At 39.2% G+C, this 25,433-nt stretch overlaps 1 protein-coding gene across 6 annotated transcripts in view; it reads left to right on the forward strand.

The window, feature by feature from the left end:
- Positions 1 to 25,433, forward strand: part of AK9 (adenylate kinase 9) — a 124,123-nt gene that overhangs the window by 97,942 nt on the left and 748 nt on the right. For 5 of the 6 annotated variants that reach the window (XM_046674576.1, XM_046674580.1, XM_046674578.1 and 2 more), the window contains 11 exons: positions 5,994 to 6,197; positions 6,558 to 6,776; positions 10,239 to 10,452; positions 13,085 to 13,286; positions 15,469 to 15,615; positions 15,720 to 15,940; positions 19,893 to 20,089; positions 21,195 to 21,364; positions 21,572 to 21,670; positions 23,714 to 23,816; positions 24,801 to 24,915. In XM_046674576.1, coding sequence (XP_046530532.1) covers positions 5,994 to 6,197; positions 6,558 to 6,776; positions 10,239 to 10,452; positions 13,085 to 13,286; positions 15,469 to 15,615; positions 15,720 to 15,940; positions 19,893 to 20,089; positions 21,195 to 21,364; positions 21,572 to 21,670; positions 23,714 to 23,816; positions 24,801 to 24,915 — 1,891 coding nt within the window. Of the gene's footprint in view, positions 1 to 5,993; positions 6,198 to 6,557; positions 6,777 to 10,238; positions 10,453 to 13,084; positions 13,287 to 15,468; positions 15,616 to 15,719; positions 15,941 to 19,892; positions 20,090 to 21,194; positions 21,365 to 21,571; positions 21,671 to 23,713; positions 23,817 to 24,800; positions 24,916 to 25,433 lie in introns of those variants that run through there. The other variant, XM_046674582.1, reaches the window with a different exon arrangement.

The raw sequence follows: 25,433 nt of genomic DNA on the forward strand, positions 1-25,433 counted from the left end.
TATTTTAAATAAATCCTCTTTTGCGTGTGTCCAGATATTGACCATTTCTGATGTTCTTCATTCATTCCACTGGCATGGTGGAAACCAGATGGATGGGAAAAAGATGTCAGCTGAATTGTTTTCCTGTACTGTTTTTCTCTGGCTGCTTTCAAGATTTTCTCCGTATCTTTGCTTTTCACTCGTTTGATTATAATATGCTTGCATGTCATTTTCTTCATATTTATATAGTTTGGGGTTCACTAAGCTTCTTTAATCTGTAAATTTATGTCTTTCACTAAATTTGGGGAAACTTTGCACATTGTTTCTTCAAATATTTTTCTGACCCATTTGCTGTCTGTCTTCTTCTGAAAATCAGTTATATGTAGGTTAGATCTTTCATGGTTGTTCCACATGTCCCCGGAGCTGTTAATTTATTCAGTCTTTTTTCTCCATCTTCTTCAAGTTGGATAATTTCTATTGGTCTATCTTCAAATTCACTGATTCTTTCCTGTCATTTCTATTCTACTATTGAGCCCATTCTACATTTTTTAAAATTTCAAATATTGTATTTTTTAGTTCTAAAATTTCCATTTGGTTTGTTTTTATGTTTTTTAGTTCCCTCCTGAGATTTCCTATCTTCCCATTTATTATAAGCGTATTTTCCTTTTCCTCGTTAATCCTAGTGATAATGACTGCTTTCGAGTTTTTGTTTGGTAACTCTAACACCTGGACTGGATATTTGATGATTTTCTTTCCTTATGAGAATGGGTCTTATATCATGATCCTTCATATATTGAGTAATTTTGTATTATATCCTAGAATTGTGAATGTTATGCTGTGAGCATTCTAGATTCTGCTATATACCTCCAAAGAGGGCTGATGTTTTTGCTGTAGTAGGCAATTAAGTCGGTAAGACTAAACCTGCAAACTTTGTCATGCCTGGAATGGGTGGCAATTCAGTTTATACTGTTCTCAAACAGCCCATGTGTGCATGGTTCAGAGATTAGCCAGAGACTTGCACAATCTTTGCAAACTGAATTTCCTGTTCTCTTCTCTGGCTCTCTCAACTCCGGAGTTTACCCTCACTCTCTAGTGCCCTGTTTGTGGCTCCTTTGCCTCATTGCTCCAGCTGGAAGGATGGCAAGCTTTCTATCAGAGTTTTGGTCATCCTGTGCCACCACCACTCTAATGGAGGCTGCCCTCTCAGTAAATGCACAAAATCAGAAAACTCACCCTAAGCCAATTGTTTCCTCCAAATTTTGACTACTCTCCAAAATCTGCCATTGTTCCCTCTCCAGAGGCCATCAAATGAGCAAGCAAGAGAGAGAAAATGTGTGTTCGTGTGTGTTTTGTCCATGGTTTATGGTCATTATCCACTAGAGGCTAAATGAACTTATTTCTTCATACTGGAGGAAGATCTCTGAGACCATTAATTTTAGAATATACTTCTTCTAATATAAGGACTAAAAGATGAAAGATGTCAGGGAAAAAAAAGCACTTTTCCAGAAGATCAAATTGCCATTTACAGAAAAATAAAACCTTTTTTCCCTAGGAAGAATTAACCTGTGGGTCTCTCAGATGGTCTTCTGTGAAGATTTTTGGGATATTAACCTTTAGAAAATTCAACATTGTACTGAAAGCACTAGCCAAAGCAAGATGATAAGAAAAAGAAATAGCATACTGGTTGAAGAGTAAGAACAAAACTCATTATTTGCATATAATTTGATTATCTAGAAAGTTTAAGATGGTTAATTGCAGAAAAGTTATTTAAGATTTCCCCCACCAGCTCCTCATGTAACAGTGACATTTACCTCCATGAAGAAAAAAGGTAAATAATTTCTAAAGTAGTTAAATAATCTGTCTAGAAGATGCTGGCTAACACAGAATGTTAGTTGATGCCCTTCATCATTTGCAGCAAAATCCAGCCTACCTGCCTCTTCACATCCTCACATCTTAAGTGGAAGCATGGTACAACCTGCCCTGCTCACACACCCAGAGCTTGCAGTTGCTCTGAATTAATCAACTTAGTCCTTCATTCATAAAAATGAATGGACAACCAAAGATCACCATGTACTTGAGGTAAATTATCACCGCAAAGAAGAACCCAAGATGAAGAAACAGAACAGTCAACTCTAAAACAAATAGACAATATGGGAAACATTATTAAATATTTAAGAATTTCCAATTTCCTTCAGAAAATTCAGGAACTGGTACCCATAAAAAAAAACAGGATGCTATGAAAAACCAGAGAGCGAAAAAGAGTCCATGGAAACTAAAATATATAATTTAAACTAACTAGAAGTTGAATAGAAAGATTTGAAGGAAAAGTCAAAGAAGTTTTTCAAATATAGAACAAAAATGCAAGAGATAGAAAATACAGAAGAAAAGACTGGAGATATGTGGGGTCAATCCAGGAGGGTGAACATCCAATATGCATTCCAAAAAAGTGAAAAGAGATGAAATAAAGGAGGAAATAATCTAAGAAATATCAAAAAAAAAGTTCCTCATATTGAAGAGAGCAGGGAGTCTTCAAATTGCAAGGGCTCGATGAAGGCCAAGCAGAACAAATTAAAAGATATGTACATTAGACATGTGCTCATGAAGTCTGAGATTGTTAAGTATAAAGAGAAGATCTTAACCATTTCCAAAGTGAAAAAAAGATATCTACAAAGGAATGTGGATAAGATTTGCAGACTTCTCACCAACAGTGCTAGATGACAGAAGACAAAGACAATATCTTCAAAATTCTGAGTGAAATGATGTTCCACCCAGAATTTTATACCTAGCCAAACTATTTATAATGAGTGAGAATGCAGTGGAAACATTTTCAGGTATTTAAGGTCTTTGAAAATTAGCCTTTCAGGGGGCCGGCCCTGTGGCGCAGCACTTAAGTTTGCACATTCCGCTTCTCGGTGGCCTGGGGTTTGCCAGTTCAGATCCTGGGTGTGTACATGACACCACTTGGCAAAAGCCATTCTGTGGTAGGAGTCCCACGTATAAAGTAGAGGAAGATGGGCATGGATGTTAGCTCAGGGCCAGTCTTCCTCAGCAAAAAGAGGAGGATTGACAGTAGATAGCTCAGGGCTAACCTTCCTCAAAAAAAAAAAAAGAAAATTAGCCTTTCATACATTCTTCCTAAAAAAAGTAGCCAATTGATATGATAAATAACCTTCTTCTGTCTACAAAACAAGACAAAAACAGAAAAACCCAGATATATGTGGAGAGGGGAGGGGCAAGAAAAGCATTATCCAAATGTGGGACAAATTAAAATGTGGCATGATTTTGAATAATCAGAAAAAACACTGTTTGACCTTGATACTTGAAACATTCTCCTTAGAATAGTACATGTTTCTTGATAAAGAGTTGCATCTCTTCTGTTACTATCTGTGGCTGAGGTGAACAAGGGTTATGTAATTAAATATAGCAGATGCTGTTTATTGGATTTCCACTTTCAGAATGAATCAAATGCTGTTTGTTTGCCTTCAACTTTTAGAATCAATTTCTGTGTAAAGCACTAAATACTTAACTACAGTTACAAGACAGAAATGTAAGTGTAATAATATTGGCGACAAAAATTTAGAAACTGAAGAGAGGGAAAAGTGGAAGGAAGAGTAAGCCATCCTCTTGAATTGCGGGAAATCAAAACATACATCTAAAAATGGTAACTCAATAAATAGAGATTTGGGGAGAGTATTTAAAGTTAAAGGCACTCAATGCAGAATTAAGAATTAAAAATATGACTAAAACCCAGGATTAGGCAGAAGAGAACAAAAGAGAAGTAACATAAGTGAGCTAAATTTCTCATTACCACTTGTGGGAAAGAGAAACCAATATCATAAGGGTCAGAAGTGGTGTCCAAAATTGAGAAATAACGTAAGTACAACCAACGAATCACCAAAGTAGTAATTAATAAAAGTTTGTTGTATACACACCAAAAAGACAGTTTGCAAACCAGGAGCGCTCAAACTAAAACACGGGAGGAGGCTCAGGGGTACATTGTTATAAAGTAGCTTGTATAGTGAGAGAGTAGCGACTGCTTATTCTTCACAGAGATTGGCTGTAACAGTAGTATTTCCTGAAATGATAGGGAGTTGGTCAGTGGTTACCTCATATCGATCTTGGGAAACAGTTTAAATTTTGCTCATGATTTCCAAAGGCATAAGCAAGAAATGACCCAGGTCAACTTAGTTTTGCAAAATAAGCTAAATTAAGCTTTTTTATCTGGCCAAAATGGTTTTGTCCACTCAGGGAATTTTCAAGGCTGGTCTCCATTTGTTTTTTATTTTAACAGTGGCTACTTTTTACTGTTTATTTTACTGTTCCTAAAATGGTTTCTATAGGACAAGAACAACAAAAAACACATATTTTTAAAATGCAAGAATAGCTAAAAAAATAATGAGATGTATGTCCTCATATGAAAAAAATTTAAATATATTGCTAAATTGCTTTTTTTAAAAAGAAAATTGTAGAAAATAAAGCAATCTCATTGACGTTTAAAATAAAATATAATTGTGTGTGTGTGTGTTTGAACATCCAAAAGCATCCTAACCAAATTGTTAACCAAAATTATTTCCAAGTAGGAGAGTAGAAATAGAGATGGCAGTGTGAAGGGAGACTTTTTTTTTATCCTATATAATGCTATATAATTTGATCTTTATAGCAAAAATGAATTTCTTTTTAAACTTATATAGTTTAATTTTTAAAATTAACAAACCACTTGGAAGAGCTATTAAGCAGAGACAGAGAGGTGAGCACACATCGTCTGGAACTCGGATGTCCCCGGCTTGTCATATGGACTTGTCCCACCATATTGCCGAGGAGCCATAGAAAATCAAATCTCAGGATGAGAAAATGTCAAAACATAAGGAAAAGGAGAAAGTAGTTAAGAGGACCAAATGGTTTCAAAACTCAAATAAAAAAGAACCAAAACTGAGAAACACTTGTCCCGTGGCCAAGCTCCGTTTGGAGAGAGAAGAACCTGGGCACAGAGCAGGAATGGACCCCTATCCTCCCATCTTTCTCTCTGCACTTGCAAGGCCAAATCCCAGCTCTGGGGGCCTTTGAAAGGAACCAGGGTCTAATCTGTTAGGAAGATTAGGAACTAGCAAGCTGCTCAGACGATCACAGGTAAGAGAAAGAGTGAGAGGGCAACAGTGCAGTGGATTGGAAAGGAGGGAGTTTGAAGCATCATCTATGATTACGGTCCTTGGAAACTGGATGGGCAACAATAGAGAGCGAGGAGTCAAGATAACGCTCAGATTTCCAACTGGAAGGCAGTGCTCCAAGTGAGACAGGGAATACGTCAGGGAGAGGAGCGTGGCGGCAGTGCAGGAGGACAAATATTAAAGCTTATCTAACACCGCTTACTATCGGTATCCTGTCATGGTCTTCAATAATCACTTATGTATTATCCTTGTTTACTCAGATAGGCTGTAACCTCCTTAAGGGCATATGCTGTTCTATTAGCACAGTGCTTTATACAAAGTGACTACAATAGCTATAATAGCTATCATTTGCATGCTTACCATGTGCCAGACACCTTTCTAAGAGCTTTGCATGTAAATTAACTTATTTAATACTCCTAACAGTCTTGTAAGGTAGGTACTTTTATTATTTCTATAGCATTCCAGATGAAGAAACTGATCTTGTCCAAACTAACACAGCTAGTGACTAACACAGCTAGTAACACAGCTAGGTTACATTAAATATTGTTACTGAAGGCTATCAAAAACATGTGACATTCTGACACCATAAACATAAATGGCATTTAATATCTTGTCTATGTATTTATTTATGGGATCACTGTGGTGTCAGAGTCTTGACGGTATCAAATTTCTGGATGCCAAATAGTTAAAATTTTAGTGTGTTACTAGATGAATGTTGCCACACCATACCAACCAATATCCAGTGAATATGAATTATTCCGATGATTAGTTAGCAGTGTTACGTATTTTTATGTGTATATATTTTACATATTTTATATGCATAGTAAAAGGGAGTATTTTCTTCCTTAGATTGGTAGAGAAGACGTTGAATTTAGCGAGGAAGAGCCTGAAGAAGAGGAAGATGATATTGACAACATCCTCGAAGAGGAGTTTCCGAAAGATGAAGCGATGAGTGAGGAAGATGAAGAACAGGAAATCGATGCACTTGAACGCCTGAAAGGCGAACTGGGAGAAAAATTTGAAACAGATCTGAGTAATTTACAAAGCATACAGGTTATTACTTTTCCTTCATTTTTCATAATTCAAAAAATAACATTTGAGAATAAAACAAAAGCAGTGTGGTTTATGCTTTGGTTTCTTTCTAAGATTTCAAAAGAAGTCTACATTTCAGGGCTGTACTCTCTCTCGTCAGCACCACTTACAATTGTGAAAACAAGTTAATAAATTAAGGGCAACGTGGAAGCCACATGGGATCAAAGGTTTTAGCTACCAACACACAGCTGCTCGGAAGCCGAAAAATATTCGTTCTCTAGACTGAAGCAGTCAGTCTCCAGCGGTGTCTGTGTGCTGCGACTGAAGTCTACCAGGCTTCTTCCCACTAAAAATGTTCGGTTTTATGATTTTTCTCATCAGGAAGAACTTGAGAAGTTTCTAATACCGGTAATTCTCATTAATGGAGCCCGGAAAATTCACATTGTACAATATATGCTGAATATGAAACTGAAACCACTGGTGGAGAATCGTGCGAGCATCTTTGAGAAATGTTATCCAATTGCACCACGCCTTGCCCAGAAAATGCTGGGCCTTACCTACAAGCACATAAGCTCTTTCGGCTACTGGGACCCCGTAAAGGTAATGGCAGCAAATGCATTTGAAAGCCATGTTGTCTCTTCTATTTCTTTCTTTTTTTATAAAGTATGTCTAAGAAGAAGAGAGTGTATAATTTCAAAAATTGTAAGCATTGTACAGTATTCTTAACCAGCTATAAATATATGTGGTTGTTTTGCCTTTCTGAAGTGGGAAAAGTAGATGGAAGGTGTAATTTCTTTCATCCATTTCTGTAGCAATAACCCAATTCCAACTTGGTTTTAACTTTGTGGCAGAAGAAGATGGTAGTGGAAATATTTTGAAACTAGACATCTAGAGAACTGAGCTCTGGGGCTTATTTGCTATCTAATTTTAGGCAAGACATTTAAACTCTTTAATTCCATTTCCTTACGTTTTAGATGGAAGAATAAAGCCACTAGGCCACTGTGATCCAATGCAAGAGTATAAAGTCCCCTGGAAAGTGTGAGACACCATATAAAATGTGTCATTAATGTTCATAACACACTTATTTCCAAGTACTGTTTTTATGCAGTGTGGATAGACAGATTTAATCCAATTGGAATTCAATAACTTCAAATGTGGGATGGTTTACAGCAAGTCTTAACCAACAGCATAGCAACCACTGTTCTAGTCCCTGGGGACAGAAGAGTGAGCAAAACAAAGTTCCTTTTGTCTAGACTTTATATTCTAGTTGGGTTAGGGAGAAGGGATAGGCAATAAATAAGTAAACAAACAATAGGTTCCTGTCACATGGTCTTAAGTGCTATAAAGACAATAAAAGAATTTGCTGTAATAGTGACCTGCTCACTCGACCAGTGTTCCTTCTCATTTCCATCAATAACAGCACAGTGGAGAGGACCATGGCCTCTGGAACCAGACTGCCTGAGTTCAAAATCACCACTTACTGGCTGAGTGACCTTGGACAAATTACTTAACCTCTCTGAGCCATTCCCATTTGCACAATGGGAATAAGAATAGTTCCTACCTTACAATATTGTTACAAGATTAAACAAGTTAATTCCTGTAAAGTCTTGCAACAGTGCTTGGTTTCTGTAAGTGCTCAATTAATATAAGTTATGGTTGTTCTTAATATGTGTTACTATTTTTGGTCACTGATAAAAACTATTTTGGAGGACAGCATCCAAAGTGGAGCCCTGTGCATGTTACTTGCAACCTCCTTCTTGATTGATATTGACACAGTCAGTTTCAATTCTACTTAATTGTGCTCTCTTCTTTATCTTAATCATAAGGATGTCAAGAGAAACCTTTTCAAATATCGTACTGAAATATAGAAACACTATGACAGTTCCCTCCATAGAGAATTGGAGAGAGTTAAGCATGTGTTAGAATCAGCTGGAAAGCTTTTGAAATATAGTCACACCCTAACCTTCTCTCTGAGATGGTCAAGAGAGGGGAAGAAGCAGGCAACGTCAGAACCCAATTTAGGGAGAAAAAGAAAAAGGGCCCATGTCTAAATATTTAGGATTGTACAAAAATGCCTTGTGGAGAAATGAGTACGTGGTCATTGGAAGGTTAAAGCATATAATCATTTTTCAAGGCTGTTGGGAATCTTTCTGGGTGCCTGACAATTTGATATTTCTATTTGATGGCACCGTGGGTATTCCAACCCTCAGAGGAGAAGGGATACATGCTAGATATTTTGGGCAACAGAAGAAACTACTGTAAGGATTCATGCTTAATTTGGGAATTTGAAATGGAATCATTAAACTTTCAGCTTTTCTTTTGTTAATAAGACCTAGAGCAAACATTCCCACCCCATCCCTGAGTTTCTCCTTATCCCTAGCATTTACTCCCAACCATGAGTGTTACTCCAGCCCAGTAATGATGATGTTGACTATACCATTGATCTGTGACAACTGTCCTGATGTAACTCTGGGGAGAAGTGATATGACCACACTGTTTCACACTTACTCTGTCAAGTCCGGGATGACTGATACTTGGCCAGCTGATGCTGTAAAAAAAGATGTTCAAACCCAGCATCAATTAATTATCCAGTTCTCATCGTCACCAATGCCAAGATGTGGGACCACGCCTCCCACTCCATCCCATACCTACATGTTAGGCTACCTGTTAAGTGTAGTTTTCCCTTTTGCAGCTGCTCTTGATGCTTATGTGAGTGGAACTTCACTGGTATAAAAATATGGAAGATAAGCCAGTGGGATTTGTCATACCCATATACTCCAAAAGATAATCCAAGACCCCACGTGTATTTTCTACTCAGGCTGCCGTAACAGAATGCCACAGACTGGGTGGCGTAAACAAGAGAAATATATTTTCTCACAGTTCTAGGTGCTGGAAGTCCAAGATCAAGGTGTCAGCAGGGACGGTTTTCTGGTGAGACCTCTCTTCTTGGCTTGCAGACGACAGCTTTTCACTATGTCCTCACCTGGCCTTTCCTGTGCTCATGTCCTCCTGGTGTCTCTTCCTCTTCTCAGAAGGACAGCAGTCCTATTGCATTAGGCCCTACTCCCATGACTTCATTTGACCTTAATTCCCTCCTTAAAGGCCCTATCGCCACTTTGGGGGTTGGGGCTTCAACTTCTGAATTTGGGGAGACACATTTCCATCCATAACACCACCTTAGGCATGGACCTGTCTGTAAGGTTAAATTGGCCTGTGAGTATATCCAAACAGCTCTACACTCCTTGGCAGAAACATTCGATATCCACTAAAGATGTTATAAAGAAAGTAGAACTATACAGTAGTCCCCCCACCCATGGTTATGTTCCAAGACCCCCAGCGGATGACTGAAAGCACAGATAGTACTAAACCCTATAGATACCACGTTTTTTCCTATACATACATACCTAAGCTAAAGTTTAATTCATAAATTAGGCACAGTAAGACGTGAACAACAATAACTTTTCTTTGGCATATCTGAATTGCCAGCATCACTACTCTTACACGTTAGGGCCATTATTAAGTAAAATAAGGGTTATTTGAGCACAAGCACTGCAATGCCAAGACAGACCATCTAACAACTGAGAAGACCACTAAGTGGTTAGCGGGCAGGTAGCATATAAAGCGTGGAAAAGGTGGACAAAGGGATGATTCATGTCCCCAGTGGGGCAGAGCAGGATGGCAAAATATTTGATCACATTACTCAGAGTGGTGCACAATTTAAACCTATGAATTGTTTATCTCTGGAATCTTCCATTTAATATTTTCAGACTGCTATTGACCACAGATAACTGAAACCACAGAAAGTGCAATTGTGGATAAGGGGGCACTACTGTAATTGTCATAAACTGAAACCATTTAAGAAAGATTACATTAATGGCATGTGGATGTGAAATAATTTGCTCTTTTTCCATGGTTTTTTAATATTAATATTTGATTATAATTAGTTTTCTTATTCTGTGAGAAAGATTTCTTATTTTACAAATTGTTTTTTACAAACGTATTTGGGGGAAATGCTGCATAAATTAAAGCTAACTTAGGAATTCAATTGTGTGTATATTGCAGCTAAGTGAAGGAGAGACATTCAAGCCACTTGAAAATTCTGAGACTCCAGTTTATCCTGTAATCCATCGTCAGTATATTTATTTTTTATCTAGTAAGGAAACTAAAGAAAAATTTATGAAGAACCCTATCAAATATATCCGCCAACCCAAACCTAAGCCTACCGTGCCGATTAGGATTGCCATTGTGGGGCCACCAAAATCTGGGAAAACTACAGGTAAGGGTGTGTTGGCTTTTGTTATCCTTAAGCATAAAAGAATCCCCTGAAAACTAGTGTCGCTTCTCCAGGAAACCAACCATCAAAATTGACTCAAAAAGAGACAGAAAACCTAAAGTGGCCAATAACCATTGAAGAGAAGGCATTCAAAAATATACTCCCACTCCAAAAAAAGCCCAGGTTCAGATGGTTTTGGAGGAAAATTATATCAAACTTTCAAAGAATTAAAAAATCAAGAGATACTTCCTGTGCTTTGTTGATGCAAAGAACCAATAATCAATCTATAGATCAAAATCAAGGTGCGTTTAACATATGAGCCAATTCTGAGGACTATAGCCTGGGAGACCAACTCCACCAGGGAGGGAAGCACTCCAGAGATGCAAAATGTAGAGCATTAGACGGCTATATACCATTTTGGAACAAGGAACCATTTTGGAACAAGGAACAAATATGACAGGAATACTTCTTTTTCTTCTACTGCAATCACAAGATGTTTTGCTACATACAGCAAGTCAGTCTGACCCTGGTTTCTGGGAAGGAATGCTTATCTTCAAAGAAATACTGATATGAGGGGAGGCAACATCCCTATCTTTAAGGCAACATTCTTTGCTTTGGGATACTGTAAATGTTTAAAGCAGGTGTACAGTGCATGCTTGACAGGCCACATGAGGCCATTCTGGAAAAAACAAGGTCAGGCCAAATCAAAATGGCTTCCTCATATACCTCAATATATTAACTTAACTTAACTTACTGCTTTTCATTTATTCCATCAGTTTATAAGCTTTTTCAGAGTAACGGAAAAGACAGTAAGCTTCCCAATTTATTTTCAGTTTATTTTTTATTAAGAAATATAGTCCATACAATCAAAAAGCTATAAAGAATATAAATTCATTTTTAAATTAGCTTAATCCTGACATCAAGACCTAACAAAGATAACACAAACTAATATAACGCAATTATGAACTAGTATTACTTGTAAGTATAGTCAAATAACAGTATAAGATTATATTAGCATAAAAATTATATTAAAAGATTTTTAAAATATAATCTACTGTATTAATAGTTTAAAGAGTGAAAATCCATTGTCTTAAATCATTGCTGAAAAAGGCATTTGGTAAACTGTATTCCTATAGTGTTTGAATTTTGTGTAACTTTAGATTCTGGTTTTGGTTTTTGTTTTTAAAAGCAAATAGTCCAACCATAGGTTGGTGTAGTATTTCATAATGTGAACAGTGGTTGGTCACAGTGAGAATGGAATGAAAAGGACAGATACAGGAGATATTTAAAAGGAAAACAATAGGACTTAATGACTGATGGAATAGAGAAAGAAGGGGAGAGATGAGGTCAAAGATTAATTTCTCACGAGGAATAATAAAGGGAAGTTTTGTATTCCAGCTCTTCAGATGAAAAGCTTGCTTTACCCATTTAAACTTCTTAACATGATAAAAGAGTCTTTAACAGTCATATTTTAAATGTTCACAAAGATAATATTTCCCAAAGATAGCAGAATATTAACATTCGAAATAAGATCCAACAACCAGAACAAAAGGTGAAAGTGTAGACAAGACAACCTGATTTCTCATTTCTTTGTTGAAATAGAGTTGAATTTTAACAAGCTGTCAAATTGTGAAAGCTTTATTATTTTTACAGCTTTAAAAAATTAGATCTGATTCCAGCATTTGTGGCAAAGCTGAGATTAAGGGCCGTGTGGCTCTCACAAGGGTATCCCTTTAGGGTGGCTGTAACTGTAGTCAGTTAGTCTGCATTCTCCATGAGATGGGATGAGCTCTCTCAGTGTCCTCTACACACTGCTGCCTCCAGACAGTGATGGGGCAGGGTATATAGACCACGACGGAGCACTCCCACATCTAATCGTTACTGGAAGTCATTGTCTATGGTCTCATTTGGGAGAAGCAGAGGCCAAGGTGAGTCCTCTTTCAACCAATGGCAACATCTATGTGACCTTGGACCAATCATTCCATTTCAAAGTGGGCTTCAGTTCTCTCATCAGTAAAATTGGGATTTCAATATCCATTCTACCCAACTGACAGAATGGTTGAAAATACCAAACAAGATCACAAAAGAAAAAGTACCTCGTAAGCTGCAAATTACTATTAAAATGTCAGGTATGCCATTATAAATTTTAAAAATTATTTCCTAGAAGATTAACTGAGACCAAACTGTGGAGGGTATGGGGTCCTAATTGTAGCGTGGAGTCCATAAATGGATAGACAGGGAAAAGATACAACCCAGCGACACAGGAGTGTTAGATTGTTATTTTGGACATAATATTAAATATTAATAGTATACAAAGGATGCCTTGTAAAACTCCCAAAAATTTTGCTACCTTGTGTAGAAGGAAGAAAACACTGAAATGTTGGTTTGGTTATTTTAAGAAAGCCCCAAAGAGTTGGCTTATTAACCGATGCATCAGCCACATAACCTGAAGTACTAACGATGATTGACCTTTGACAGTCCTAATTCCAGAAGATGTAACAATTTTAACTTTCAAAATTTCTTTGAGGAATGTGAAGATTAGCTTGCTGTTCATGTCAGTTAACCAGAATCAGAAACTAAGGTTGACTGATGAATTTGCAAAATGGGTTAAGTTTAACGTTTTAATGTTTTTCAGTTGCCCAAAAAATTTCAAGTGAATATGGTTTAAAGCATTTGTCAATGGGAGAAGCTTTGCGTTATATATTAAATGATCAACCAAATACAGAGCTGGCACTTATGTTAAATTGGCATCTTCATAAAGGAATGACAGCACCGGATGAACTGGCTGTTCAAGCCTTGGAAATAGCTCTGATGGGAAGTGTATGTAATACAGTAGGGTAAGTGAGGGCGGGGCGGGGAGTGAAGTCTTTCAAGAAATTCCTCACTGGAATTTAAAACACTTACCTCAAACAGGATTTAAAGCTCTTGTAAAGGGCACCTATATGGTGACATATTTTAATTTTTAATTTTCTGTCAACCTAAAACTTGGCTTGAACACTGACATGCCAAAAATAGCCAGAGGCCACTTCACTCCCTGCCACAACCCCTGAATTATCCAGAAGTCACCAGGTTTACACAGTCCTCAAAGGAGGCCAATGTGACTTCCAGAACCCAGTGGAGCTTCTCACTGCCCATGGAGCGATGAAGGAGTGGCTCTCCCCTGTCCCCAGATGATACCAGTCCAGTGGAGATGGTGTCTCACTGGCCCAGCTCTCTGCACAGGTAGCAGTCCTTCCCTGGTGCCACATTCAGACTGGAGAGCCTCATGTCTGAGCTGTCTCTTCGGTTTACACTCCTCTGCTCAACCATTACTCCCCAGCAGAGCCACTGGTGACACCCAGTAGTAAAAGCCGGTGAAACCTAAGACCCTGCTCTCAAGCCCCAGTCACCAACCTAGAATCCCCCTGATTTTCTCAAGGTTGTTTTATATCAGGAGCCTCCTTGTTCTCCCCTGCCACTGGTCCTTAATCAAGTCCTTGGACAATTCAGTTATGGGGGAGCAGATTCTGGGGTGTCAGATTTTTTTACCCAGAGACCGCCCTGGAACGTATGCAAATTGAGTTCCCTCATCCCTGGCATTCAGCTTTGCATACGAGCGACCTCATTGAAGGCAACCTTGGTTGAGTTGCAAAGGTTTTATTTCACTTTAATACCAGGCCAGTAATTGCCGATTCACCCTGAATTTCCCTAATCCTGAGGGCCGCTCAAGTGACCCTTCACAGGATAAAGAAATTGAGCTACTCTCCATTAAAAAAAAAAAACAACAATGGCACCCCCATACATTCTCTATTAGGCTTGTCTGGCTCCGTTAACTTACAATCGTCTCTGCCATAGAACTTAGAACTAGTTAGTGCCTAGAGACGTGGCTGGATAGCATTGAGAGAAGGCATCCTGTGACTTAGTCCAAACCAGCCCTTCCTGGTGACCATCAGCCAGCATGCGCGGTCACTCAGAGTGAGTTTCTTGACTTTCCGCCCAGAATTTGCTGACAGCCTTTATTCCTCCTCTCAATTTGGTAGTAACACTCTCATTATCTCAGCCTGTTGGACTAACTTAAATTCTCCATCATTTCTGCTGAGGGGCTTGACGGAGCTTGAGGAAATGATTCTTTCCCAGACATCACAGGGCTCCCCTCACCAACTCCCCATGCCCCCTTCCCACACCCCAGCCTCCTCACAGAGCTTTACTGCAAAAGCACGCTAGAACACAATTTCTCCCTTATTTTCTTAATCTCTTGCTAAGATACTACATTGTGCCAGGCACTGTTCCAGTTGCTTTACATACCTGGTCTACAATACTTAAGACAACTCTAAGGGTTAAATATCATTTCCCCTATTTTACTGAAAACTGAGGCTCTCAAACCAGGTTTCAAATCTAAGTCTGTTTGCCTATGAAACTTATGTTCTTTCCTCTGTTTTCATGCTTAGAATAATAGCACCAATTGGATAACACAATGTTCAAGTTATTACATGTGTTCTCTCTCAGATTCTGCCAAAACCTAGTTCTATGATGCTAAGAGTATGAATTCAGGACTGTACACATATGTATGCTGCCCTCCTCCTGGCTTTTGGGCTGACTGAGGTTAAAAATGTAGAAATGGGGGCCAGCCCAGTGGCATAGTGGTTAAGTTCATGCACTCTGCTTCAGTGGCTCAGGGTTCCTGAGTTTGCATCCTGGGTGTGGACCTACACACTGCTCATCAAGCCATGCTGTGGTGGCGTCCCACATACAAAATAGAAGAAGATTAGCAGAGATGTCAGCTCATCACCAATCTTCCAAAAGCAAAAAGAGGAAGATTGGCAATAGATGTTAGCTCAGGCCCCATCTTCCTCACCAAAAAATAAAAAATAATAAAAAATATATAGCAAGAAAGATGACAAACCAAAAGAAGATACATCAAGTTACATAAGGCAGAGCATGGGGCTACTCCTATAGAGATGAACTGGTTCTAGAAGACAGAGAGAAAGGTGTGAGAGAAAAGAAATATGGAATTTTTATTTTTATGTTTCTCCTTGTTAGTGTTGTCATTGATGGATACCCTGTAACTAAATATCAAATGAGTCTCTTGGAAGCTAGGGCAATCATTCCCATGATCATCTTTGAGTTGGATGTGCCTTCTAAGGAGATTTTCAAAAGATTGCTCCTCGAAAAAAAAAAGGAACAAAGGTAATGTATGTGAGGAAACAATGATAAAGGAATGAACTTTAATCATCCAGAAAAAAAGTATGTTTTTAACAGCTTTTTCCATTCCTTCTCTGTTCCTCTCTTAGTTTGCCTTATCCATTGCACAACAGCACGCAGATTATAGCCATCAAAAATGCAAAGCATCACAAAAATATTGTTGAGATTAGGAAATATTATCAAGAACAACATCAGAACTGGTATGTGATTGATGGGTTTCACAGCAAATGGTGGGTCTGGAATGAAGTCATTAAGAAAATTCAAATGGTGAATAAATATTTGCAGATATACCTGGAAAGAATAAAAGCAGGTAAGAAAACATTTAACTGTTAAAATATAATGAAATATGAATTTGAAGTCTATACATGCCTAACTCATGTTACCATAATTCATTCAATTTCAGCATTTGGTCCCACGGTCTTAATCAATATTTTAAATATATGGTACTGTCCAATTATCACGGGCATGTGTATTGGTTCTAATAAATGACTGCTTCTGCTCAAGCTATCACTTATTGAATGCCTGAGTGAACCTAGCACATAAAAATGGTACATGGTCTCTCACTATAAGAGTTTACAGTGTTTGGTCCAACTAGTTTCAAGAATGCTAGTTTCAAGAATGGTAGTAATACAAGGGCAATGGTCTGTGGAGTGACACTTGGCAAAATTTTGTTTAGGAATCTAGAATTAAAGTTACTTTTACTATTTACATTCATTATGGTATTACAGAAATAAAAAAATTAAACTTGAATGTAAAGTGTCTTTTAATCTATATTTGGAATCTATGAAAGAAAAGGTTTGATTACACATTCCTATAAGTTTCTTGATTTTCTTCCAAAAATACACAAACTTGTCTACAACTGATATCTCTGAAAAGAGTGATAACTCCAAAATTTATCTGTAGGGTTCTCACAGACATCTGTTTAATGACTTTGTTTAACTTTGGAAACTACAGAGAAGATATAATGAGGTATGAGGGAGCAACATGACTAAGAATCTTGTACAAGGGAAAATGCAATGAGGATTCTGATAATAATTGCAACATTGAATCTTGGTTTGCTTCATTATTTGGGCCTTACCAGTATCTCTGGTTCCTGTTTGTGTGCAAATTGGGAATTTGTTTGCACCTGAGGATTACAAGTCAGGAAGATAAGAGTGAGAGGAAAGAGAGAATTAAGTTTTTGGGAACATACTCCCAATAAGTTTTGGATAGCATCACTCTAGTAAAACATTCCACAGCAGACTTTGAAAGCAAAACTTGTGTCTCATTCGTCTTCCTGTTACCCTATTTCGCCCTCCCTGTCTTAGACTGAGTTCCCTGGAAACAGACTTATGATGAAAGGTTGTGTGCAGAAGCTTTATCAGGAAGCACTCTCCAGAGTAGAGTTGCCAGATTTAGCAAATAAAATTACAGGATGCCCAGTTAAATTTGAATTTCAGATAAACAATGAGTAACTTTTTAATATAAGTGTATCTCAAATATTGCATGGGACATACACCAAAAGCTATTCATTATTTATCTGAAATTCAAACTTAACTGGGCGTCCTCTATTTTATCTGGCAACCCTAATCAGGAGATACAGCAGTGGGGGTGTGAGGATGTAGAATTGGGCAGAGGGAGTAACGAACCTGCAGCGTGGTGGAAACAGAAGTCTCATCAGATCCTAGAGGGAAGCCCTGGAGCTGGGATGGACCTTCAAAATTTCCCTGATTGAGGAGAGGGGGCCAGGCTCTCTATCCCTCCATTGACCTATCATTGACCACAGGTCACTCTGGGAGGAGGTATAACCAGTGATAGAGGGATAATTCTCATGCAGCTGTGAGCCATCAGCACCAATGTTCCCAACAACTGGGAGACAGGTGCAGAAGCCCTGAAGAGGAGTCTGGATGAGGCCCCAGTGCAGCCGGGACATTATGCCATATATACTTGCCCTTGCCTTGAATAATTGAATCTAACTGAAGTCTGCCCTGTTGCTCTTCTGCTTCCCTTTCCACCTGATAATCTAGCCTGGATCTGATTGTTTGAATTTAGTTTTGATTTTTTCATTCTACATTTCCTTTGTATGCTGTTCAAATGATCCTCCCCTATCAGAGGGCCACAGTTTACTCCTACTAATGAGACGGGGCAAGGTCAGGGCTAGAAGATTAAGCGATTCCTGTTCTGCCCATTGCAGAAAGGGACATACAGACATTGCCAGATGTCATCAAGAATATCCCAAGAATCAGAAAAAGAGATATATGAGTATATTTTAGGACTTGAAGCCATGTGATTCTAAATTACCCTGTCACTAAACATGTCAGGATTAGTGAGGCTCAGCACATCAGAGCTAAAGAGCAATCTGGGACTATAATAATATAGTACCACGTAGTGTAATATTATAGCACTACATAATGCTGGATACTTTAATAATGCTATATATTATTATACCATAGTAATGTACGTTGTAATAGTTTAGAATAATAATATTTTATCACTGTAGTATTATAGTAGTATAATATTCTTTGTAGGAAAGGAATATTGGGGCTTCTCAGCCTTTTTATCTGTCATAAACAGCAGATGGAATAGTGTATTAATTTATCTATTGCTGCATAACAAATTATTCCACAACTTAGCAGCTTAAAACAACACACACACACACTCCCAGTTTCTATGGGTCAGGAATCCAGGCACAGTTTAACTGGGTCCTCTGCTTCAGGGTCTCTCACAAGGTTACAATCAAGGTGTTGGACACGACTATGGTCTCATCTGAAGGCAGTGTGAAGAATCCACTATCGTCCTCACTCAAGTGTGTTGACAAAATTTCATTCCTTAAGGGTTGTTAGACTGAGACCATCAGTTCCTTGCTGGCTGGTGGACAGAGGCCACCTTGAGTTCCTTGCCGTATGGACCTTTCCAACATGGCGGCTTGCTTATCAAGTGAACAAGCTGACAAGGCAAGAAAGAAAGAATGCCAAAAGACAGAAGTCACAGGGGTTTTTTGGTAACTGTTTTAGTTTCCCAAGGCTGCTGTAACAAAGTACCATGAACTGGATGGTTTAAACAACAGAAACGTATTCTCTCACAGTTCTGGAGGCTAGAAGCTCAAAATCACGGTGTTGGCAGGGCCATCCTCTCTCTGAAGGCTCCAGGGAAGATTCTGTCCCATGACTTTCTCTTAGCTTCCAGTCTTGCCGGCAATTCTCTGCATTCCTTGGCTTATAGACACATCACTTTAATTCCTAAGGATAAATGTTCTGTTTATGCTGTAACATAACAAACCAAAGTATGATTTATACTTCACAATTTTATAATCAATTTAAGAGCTTCCTAGGCATAATAATAATTTTTTAAAAAGGTAAAACTTTTCACTGGTGAAAGGGACCATTAACAAAGTATACTGGGATCAAAATTTACTCATTATAACTAAGATGTATTAAGAAAGTCATTTTATTTTCTATAACATCTCGTACTGCTTTGGAGTCCCCACTCCAGTGGAGTATTGGGGAGAACGCTCTTAAACTTTACCATTGAGGGAACTTGGGCTTTTTCTTTGTAAAATAGACTCTTTGGGGTAAACCTAGTCACTCTTGGATAAATGTGCTTCCCTTCTCTTGGGGGGCGTTGGGCACAGGGAGAGATTTGTGTCAGTAACATCATGTCAGCAAACTATTTGTACTTCCTGAAATCTATTCCATAGGAAATTTAAAAATATATAGCAAATTTACGTGTGTGTGTATGAGTGGCTATGTGTATATACATATATATAGCTTATAATAACTAAGAATTAAAAACTATTAAAACATTTATCAACAGATAAATGGTTAAACATTTAATATAACGTGTAACAGAACATACATAAACTATGTGTATATTTGTGCAGTGGAATACTATGCATCAATTAAAAAGGATTAGATAAATGTATAAACTGATACAGAAAGATGTCAAAGACCATAACTAATGGATAAAAGCAAGTTGCAGACTAATGTTTACAGTATAGTGGCATAAGCATCCTATATGCAAAACAACATACCTGTGTATATGCAAATGTATAGAAAATGTCTGAAAAGGAGACAAACGCAATAGTGATTACCTCTCAGGAGGGATGTTGGATTGAGAAGACAGAGCTGTGAAGAGAAATTTTTACTTTTTACTCTATTGTTGGGAATTTTACAGGGTGTATGCATTTGTATAGTGCTTGTGTGATTGAAATCATTTTAATTTTAAAAATTATTGTGTTTCCTATGAAAAAATATATATAATAGTAGTTCCTTTGTTAATCCTAGGAAAAGCCGCCTGCATTGACAGGTTATGCATCACGCCTCAAGAACTGATTTCTCGCCTGGGTGAATTTGAACAGTTCTGCCCTGTCAGCCTGGCAGAATCACATGAATTAGTTGATTGCTCTGTAACTGAGTCCTTGGAATTTGCAGCAGAGTTCAGAGGGCACTATTATAAAATGAGTTCTCGGGAAAAACTAAACGTAAGTTTGTTCCTAACGCCAAACACTTGCTAGGGAAAGCAAATGCCTGTCTCCGAATTCATCAAACAGGAAGGGGTGGGCGCGCTGGGAACACCTGGGAACTAGGACCAGGTGGCCCGTTATTGGAACCTATGACACTGGGACCAATGAGGCCACTCAGTGGCCAGTCCTGAGACTGCATCCCAAGATGTATTTTGGCACAGAGCAGAAGTCCAGGGTCAGTGATGGGCCTTCGGCCTGGGCCAGTTTCACAGGTAGGGCGACCCAGCTGTGAGCCCCACTAACGGATGAGAGGTATTGATGAGATGAGATGCTCAGCCCACAGGTGGGCATCCAGGCGATTCAGCTCCAAGGGTGCAGAAGGGAAGTCAAAGTCAGTGGAAATGAAGCAAGAGCTGACTTATGTCTCTTGCGCTTTAAGATTTTTTTCTATCACTAGAACTCCCCGTAAACCTTCTATTTCTGTCTAGTGGAACAGGATGTAGATTTGTTCTGATATTACGATATCATAATTTGATGATATGAAAAGGTTGGTAGTTCTGAAAACTAATCAGATGCCTCTGAACATTTCTTTTCCTCTGAAGAATTAAAATGTTTGACCACTTTTATCAAAAAGGCATTTATTTCTTCCTGCTTATTGAAGTGATGATCACAGAATTTTAAAACTGGAAGTGGCATTAGAGATCGTGTATCTGGTCTGCCCCCTCCACTTTACAGAGGGATCACTGGAGCTGGAGAATTAACACACCTACCAAAGAGCTGCCAACTAGTTAATGACAGGTGGGCAGGTGACCATGTACCCTCCAGTGCCTGGCACATAGTGGGAGCTCAACAAATAGTTTTTGTATGAATGGGTGAGTGAGTGAGTGAGCAAATGAGATTAGGAGAGACCTTCCTTAGATGCAGTTACTTGCAAGTATTACTATAAGGGAACTTCCAGACAGGGAAGGAGTTATTGGAGTGCAGAAAGCAGCTCTCAGATGGCGTGAAGGACGGAACATTGCTACTGGAAATGGGGAGAGTGGCAGGACAGCCTCAATGGATGTTTGATTGGCCTAGTATTCCTGTTGTAAACAGTCTTGTTGCTGTAACCCTTTTTTAATAGAAATTTTTGGAGAACCCAGAATTGTATGTGCCTCCATTAGCACCTCACGCGCTCCCATCGGCCGACATGATCCCCAAGAGGCTGACGCTGTCAGAGCTGAAGAGCCGATTTCCCAAGTGCGCTGAGCTCCAGGGCTACTGTCCAGTAACCTATGAGGATGGGAGACAAAGGCAAGTCCTAGCCCTTGTGCAAGCACAGGAGGACGTCTCCACCCAGAATAAGCCTTCATATGATAATCTTAACATCTGCTCAAAAGGTCGCTATTGTTTAACTGAAAATGTTCTATTTGAGGTGCATAGATAGAAAAATGAAATTTTTTTGACATTTTATTTACACAGTACTGCATATTAATTATACAGTATATATTTCTCTTTCAGATATGAAGCCCTGGTACCTGGTGACATTAACTATGCTTTAGAATATCGTGATCGTATATATATTTGTGAGAGCAGAGAAAAACTCCAGAAATTTTTGCGGTAAGACCATTCATTATTTATTGAATATCTTCTATGTTCAATGCACCATGCTGGGATATATATGTGTGTGTATACACACACACACACACATACATGCATACCCATATCCACATATGTATACATACATATATGATGGTGAACAAAGCCTGGTCCCTTATGTCCCAAAGCCTGAGGCTCCTGGGTAAGAGAGACTTTAAGGGCCTGATAACAACAGAATGTGATGGGGTTTAGGATGGGAAAATGCCAGGAGTTCTGGGGAAGTCTAACCCAAAAGTCTGAGTGAATTATCTGTTGGGGGACGGCCTGAAGGGGGAGTGGGAATTGCCTAGACGAAGGGAAAGAGGAGCAGGTTCCAAGCAGAGGAACCCACAAACAAACCTGGCCCAGGGAATCACACAACTGCAAGAAATTCAGCATGGCTAGGTGTGATGTGGAGAGGGGAAGGAGCAAGAGGTGAGGCTGGAGATGGTGAGCAGGGCCAGAATGCAGAAGGCCAAGTAAAATCACCATCAATCATTTGGACTTGATCTGAAGGGCAGTATGAATACATTGATTGGTTTCCAATGTTATAATCAAATTTACTTTGGAGAGAGACCATCATCGGAGTGTTGATAGTGGATTGGAGCAGGAATACCAGTTATGAGGCTGTTGGAGTGACCCTGTCCCAAATAATACAGCATGATGGGGTTCCCCCATGAAGAGTGGTGTGGGGAAAGGAGCGGGCTTAGGACCAAGTCCTGAGAAACACCAATACATGAATGTCAGAAGAAGGCCTTGCAAGGGAGGATGAAAAAGAAGAACCCACAAAGAGGTGAAAGGGGAGCCAGGAGGGAGAGGCTCTGGGGAGGAGAAGGGGAGAGAAAGTGTCTGGGATGGCTTGGCCAAAGGTTTAAATGCTGCTTAGAGGTGAAACGAGACAAGAGCTGAAAAGCGTGTCGGACTTAGGTTATAACAGGTCATTAGTGATTTTGGCAAGAATGGTTTCATTAGAGTGAGGTGAGTGGAAGCCAATTTCAGAATGCCAAGGAGTGGATGAGAGGCGAGGAAATTAAGACCTTGCCTGTAGTCCAGAGGTTACAAACACAGACGCCTACAGCAGCCAAGAAGGTAAAGGATGGGAAGGAAGCAGGTTGGGTGTGAAACGGAGGAAGTGGTGGGGACTGTGGCAAACTGGACTGCGCATGCCCCAACTAAAGCGGGCAGCAGCCGCTCATCTGCTACCGGACATTTCCGTTGTCACAAGAAATTGAAAACCAAATTTCTTTTTAAATTTTCCTAATTTTTAAACATTTGTAACCGATTCAAATTTTTTTAAAAATCTTATGTGGATCGAATCGCATCTGTAGATGGAATTTGTGCAGTAGTTGTGGTCTCCTGTGACGCTCACTGTTTGAAGAAATTTAACTGTAAAAAAAGAAAAGACATTAGTGGCTGGAAGGGATAGAGGAAGGAGTGCGGGTGGTTTTTCCTTTTTCTTTTTTCTTTTTGTTTTTACGTGAGGGAGGTATGAGCTTGTTTAAACGCAGATGCCTGGGAAGGATGCAGTAAAGAGGGAAATGCCAAAGGTGAGGGGGAGAGAGAAAGTGCTATAGTAAGATGCCTGGAGAGAGGGTGGAGTGGGGATCCAGAGTACAGAGGAAACTGATCTTGGATGGGAAGTAAGCTCTGCCATGGAAAGAGGAACCTGTGTGCGGCTTTACTTGTGATGAGCAGTTGAGGAAGTTCCGCTCTGATGGTTTCTCTTTATATAGCATGCACCTGTGTAGGGGGTGGTGGGAGAGTTAGAAGTTTGAAGAGAATAAAGTTTTACATAGTTGCTGTGAAAAATAAGAAAACAGAATAAGTGACCAGGGCTGGGGACCCAAGCGAAGATGGTGGTCATGAATTCCTAGGAGCCGGGTCTTCCCACTTGTATCATTTTCTCCAGGGGAGAAAAAGCAGGTAGTGAACTTTACCTTTTAGTTGTCTCTTGTATACATACATTCCTGTGGACACACGTGAGTACATTTGTGAGCATCCATCTAATGAACTTTGCGTTCTTAGGTCGCCACTGAAGTACTGGAATCAGAAGCTTCCAAACAAACTTCCACCGTTAAAGGAACCGATACATCTTACTAGCCTTCCTTTGCCAGGATATCTGGAACAGGTTCCGTGACATGATTTTCTATGATTATATAGCACAAGAGTACAACGATCTCTTCTTTAACAATAGTTTTTATCTTGGTAACAATGTAACTCAAGGCAGAGTTTTCTGATTTTAAGCTGCAAATCCACTCTTAAGCTTTTTCCTTTACGGGCAGTTGTGAAAATAAAATACGGGAAAAGCCCCTGCTTCCATAGCGAAGTCCCAAATACCCGCACTGGAATTGAGTCGCAGTGTCACTACAGCTGAACCACCAAACCCGTATTTTGCCCCAAATCCAGATGAAACTTTCTGCTCAAGTCACATTTTATTTCTAAAACTTACCAGTAGCCAACTACTATTTTAAAAAACCTTTTTTAAAAAATCCTATAAAATAAATGCTCAGGGCACAATTTTATACGTTTCTTAACTGCTTTGTTTTTTTCAACTCACCTAGATGGTTAGCCTTCAGTGTGGTTTACTATCAAAAGGCACAATGAGGCTCACCCAGCGAGGAGTATTCTCCTAAAGGCCGAGTTGCATCAGGCAGGCCTCCCACCTTCTTTCACAGCTGCACTGGTAACTGTGCTCTCTAGAATTGCTTGTCAGGTGGCCAAGGGTCCTGATGGTGGGAAGCAGTCTGCCCAGTCCCTAGCAATGGAAGCAGAGATGGGCCAAGACAACTCAAAGCCCAGTGGCCCCTTCTTTCTTTTTTACTTTTTTATTAGGGAAAATGTCAAACGTACAAAAATAGAGAGAATTGTGTAATGAGGCCCATGTAGCCATCACCTAGTTGGCACTAAGCCAATTTGTAATTTTCATTTTTTTCCTAATCAAAGGTATTTTGCATTTCCTGTTAGTTAAGTGGTCATCTAACCATCTTTATAAACCCCATCCCCAACCCCAAGAGGCTATTTGAGGCAAAGAATTGTCTCTTTATCTATTTGCCACTAGGAAAAGAAATGAAGTTCAAATATATGCCTGACTTAAATTGTTCCCCGCCTGTAGGGTATCGCAACATCTCTAATCAAGGCAATGAATTCAGCAGGATGCTTAAAGCCCAAATTCCCCTTCTTGAGTATAAAGAGATCTGCGCTGCTCTATATAGCATTTCACCTAAAAGGTATGTCTTTTTTAGTGATATGCTACTCAGAACTAGTTTAACATTAATTATAATATATGTGATAAATAGGATGAGCTTGTTGATCTGGGTTGATTTCTTGCATTGTGTGTGTGTGTGTGTGTGTATGTTGGTAGCAAATATTTTAACAAAAATAATAAAACTGAGAGGCTGGCCCTGTTGCCTAGTGGTTAGCATGCTCTACTTTGGCGGCCCAGGTTCAGTTCCCAGGCACAGACCTACAGCAGCCATGCTGTGGCAGCGACCCACATACAAAATAGAGGAAGATTGACACAGATGTTAGCTCAGGGAGAATCTTCCTCAACAAAATAATAATAATAAAACTGAATTTCTAGTTTTTAAAGCTGGGACTATGAGTAATACAGTCAGCTCTCAATAATCCATGCCATACAGGAGGGTGAATAGAGGCGATTATGATCTAAAATAGAATAATCCCCAAATCTTATTTGGGATTTGGCTATCTTCTCAGCACAATCACACACACAGTTCTCTTTCTCTGT

This window comes from Equus quagga, chromosome 11, assembly GCF_021613505.1.
Source record: "Equus quagga isolate Etosha38 chromosome 11, UCLA_HA_Equagga_1.0, whole genome shotgun sequence".
In the NCBI taxonomy this organism is placed as follows: Eukaryota; Metazoa; Chordata; class Mammalia; order Perissodactyla; family Equidae; genus Equus; species Equus quagga.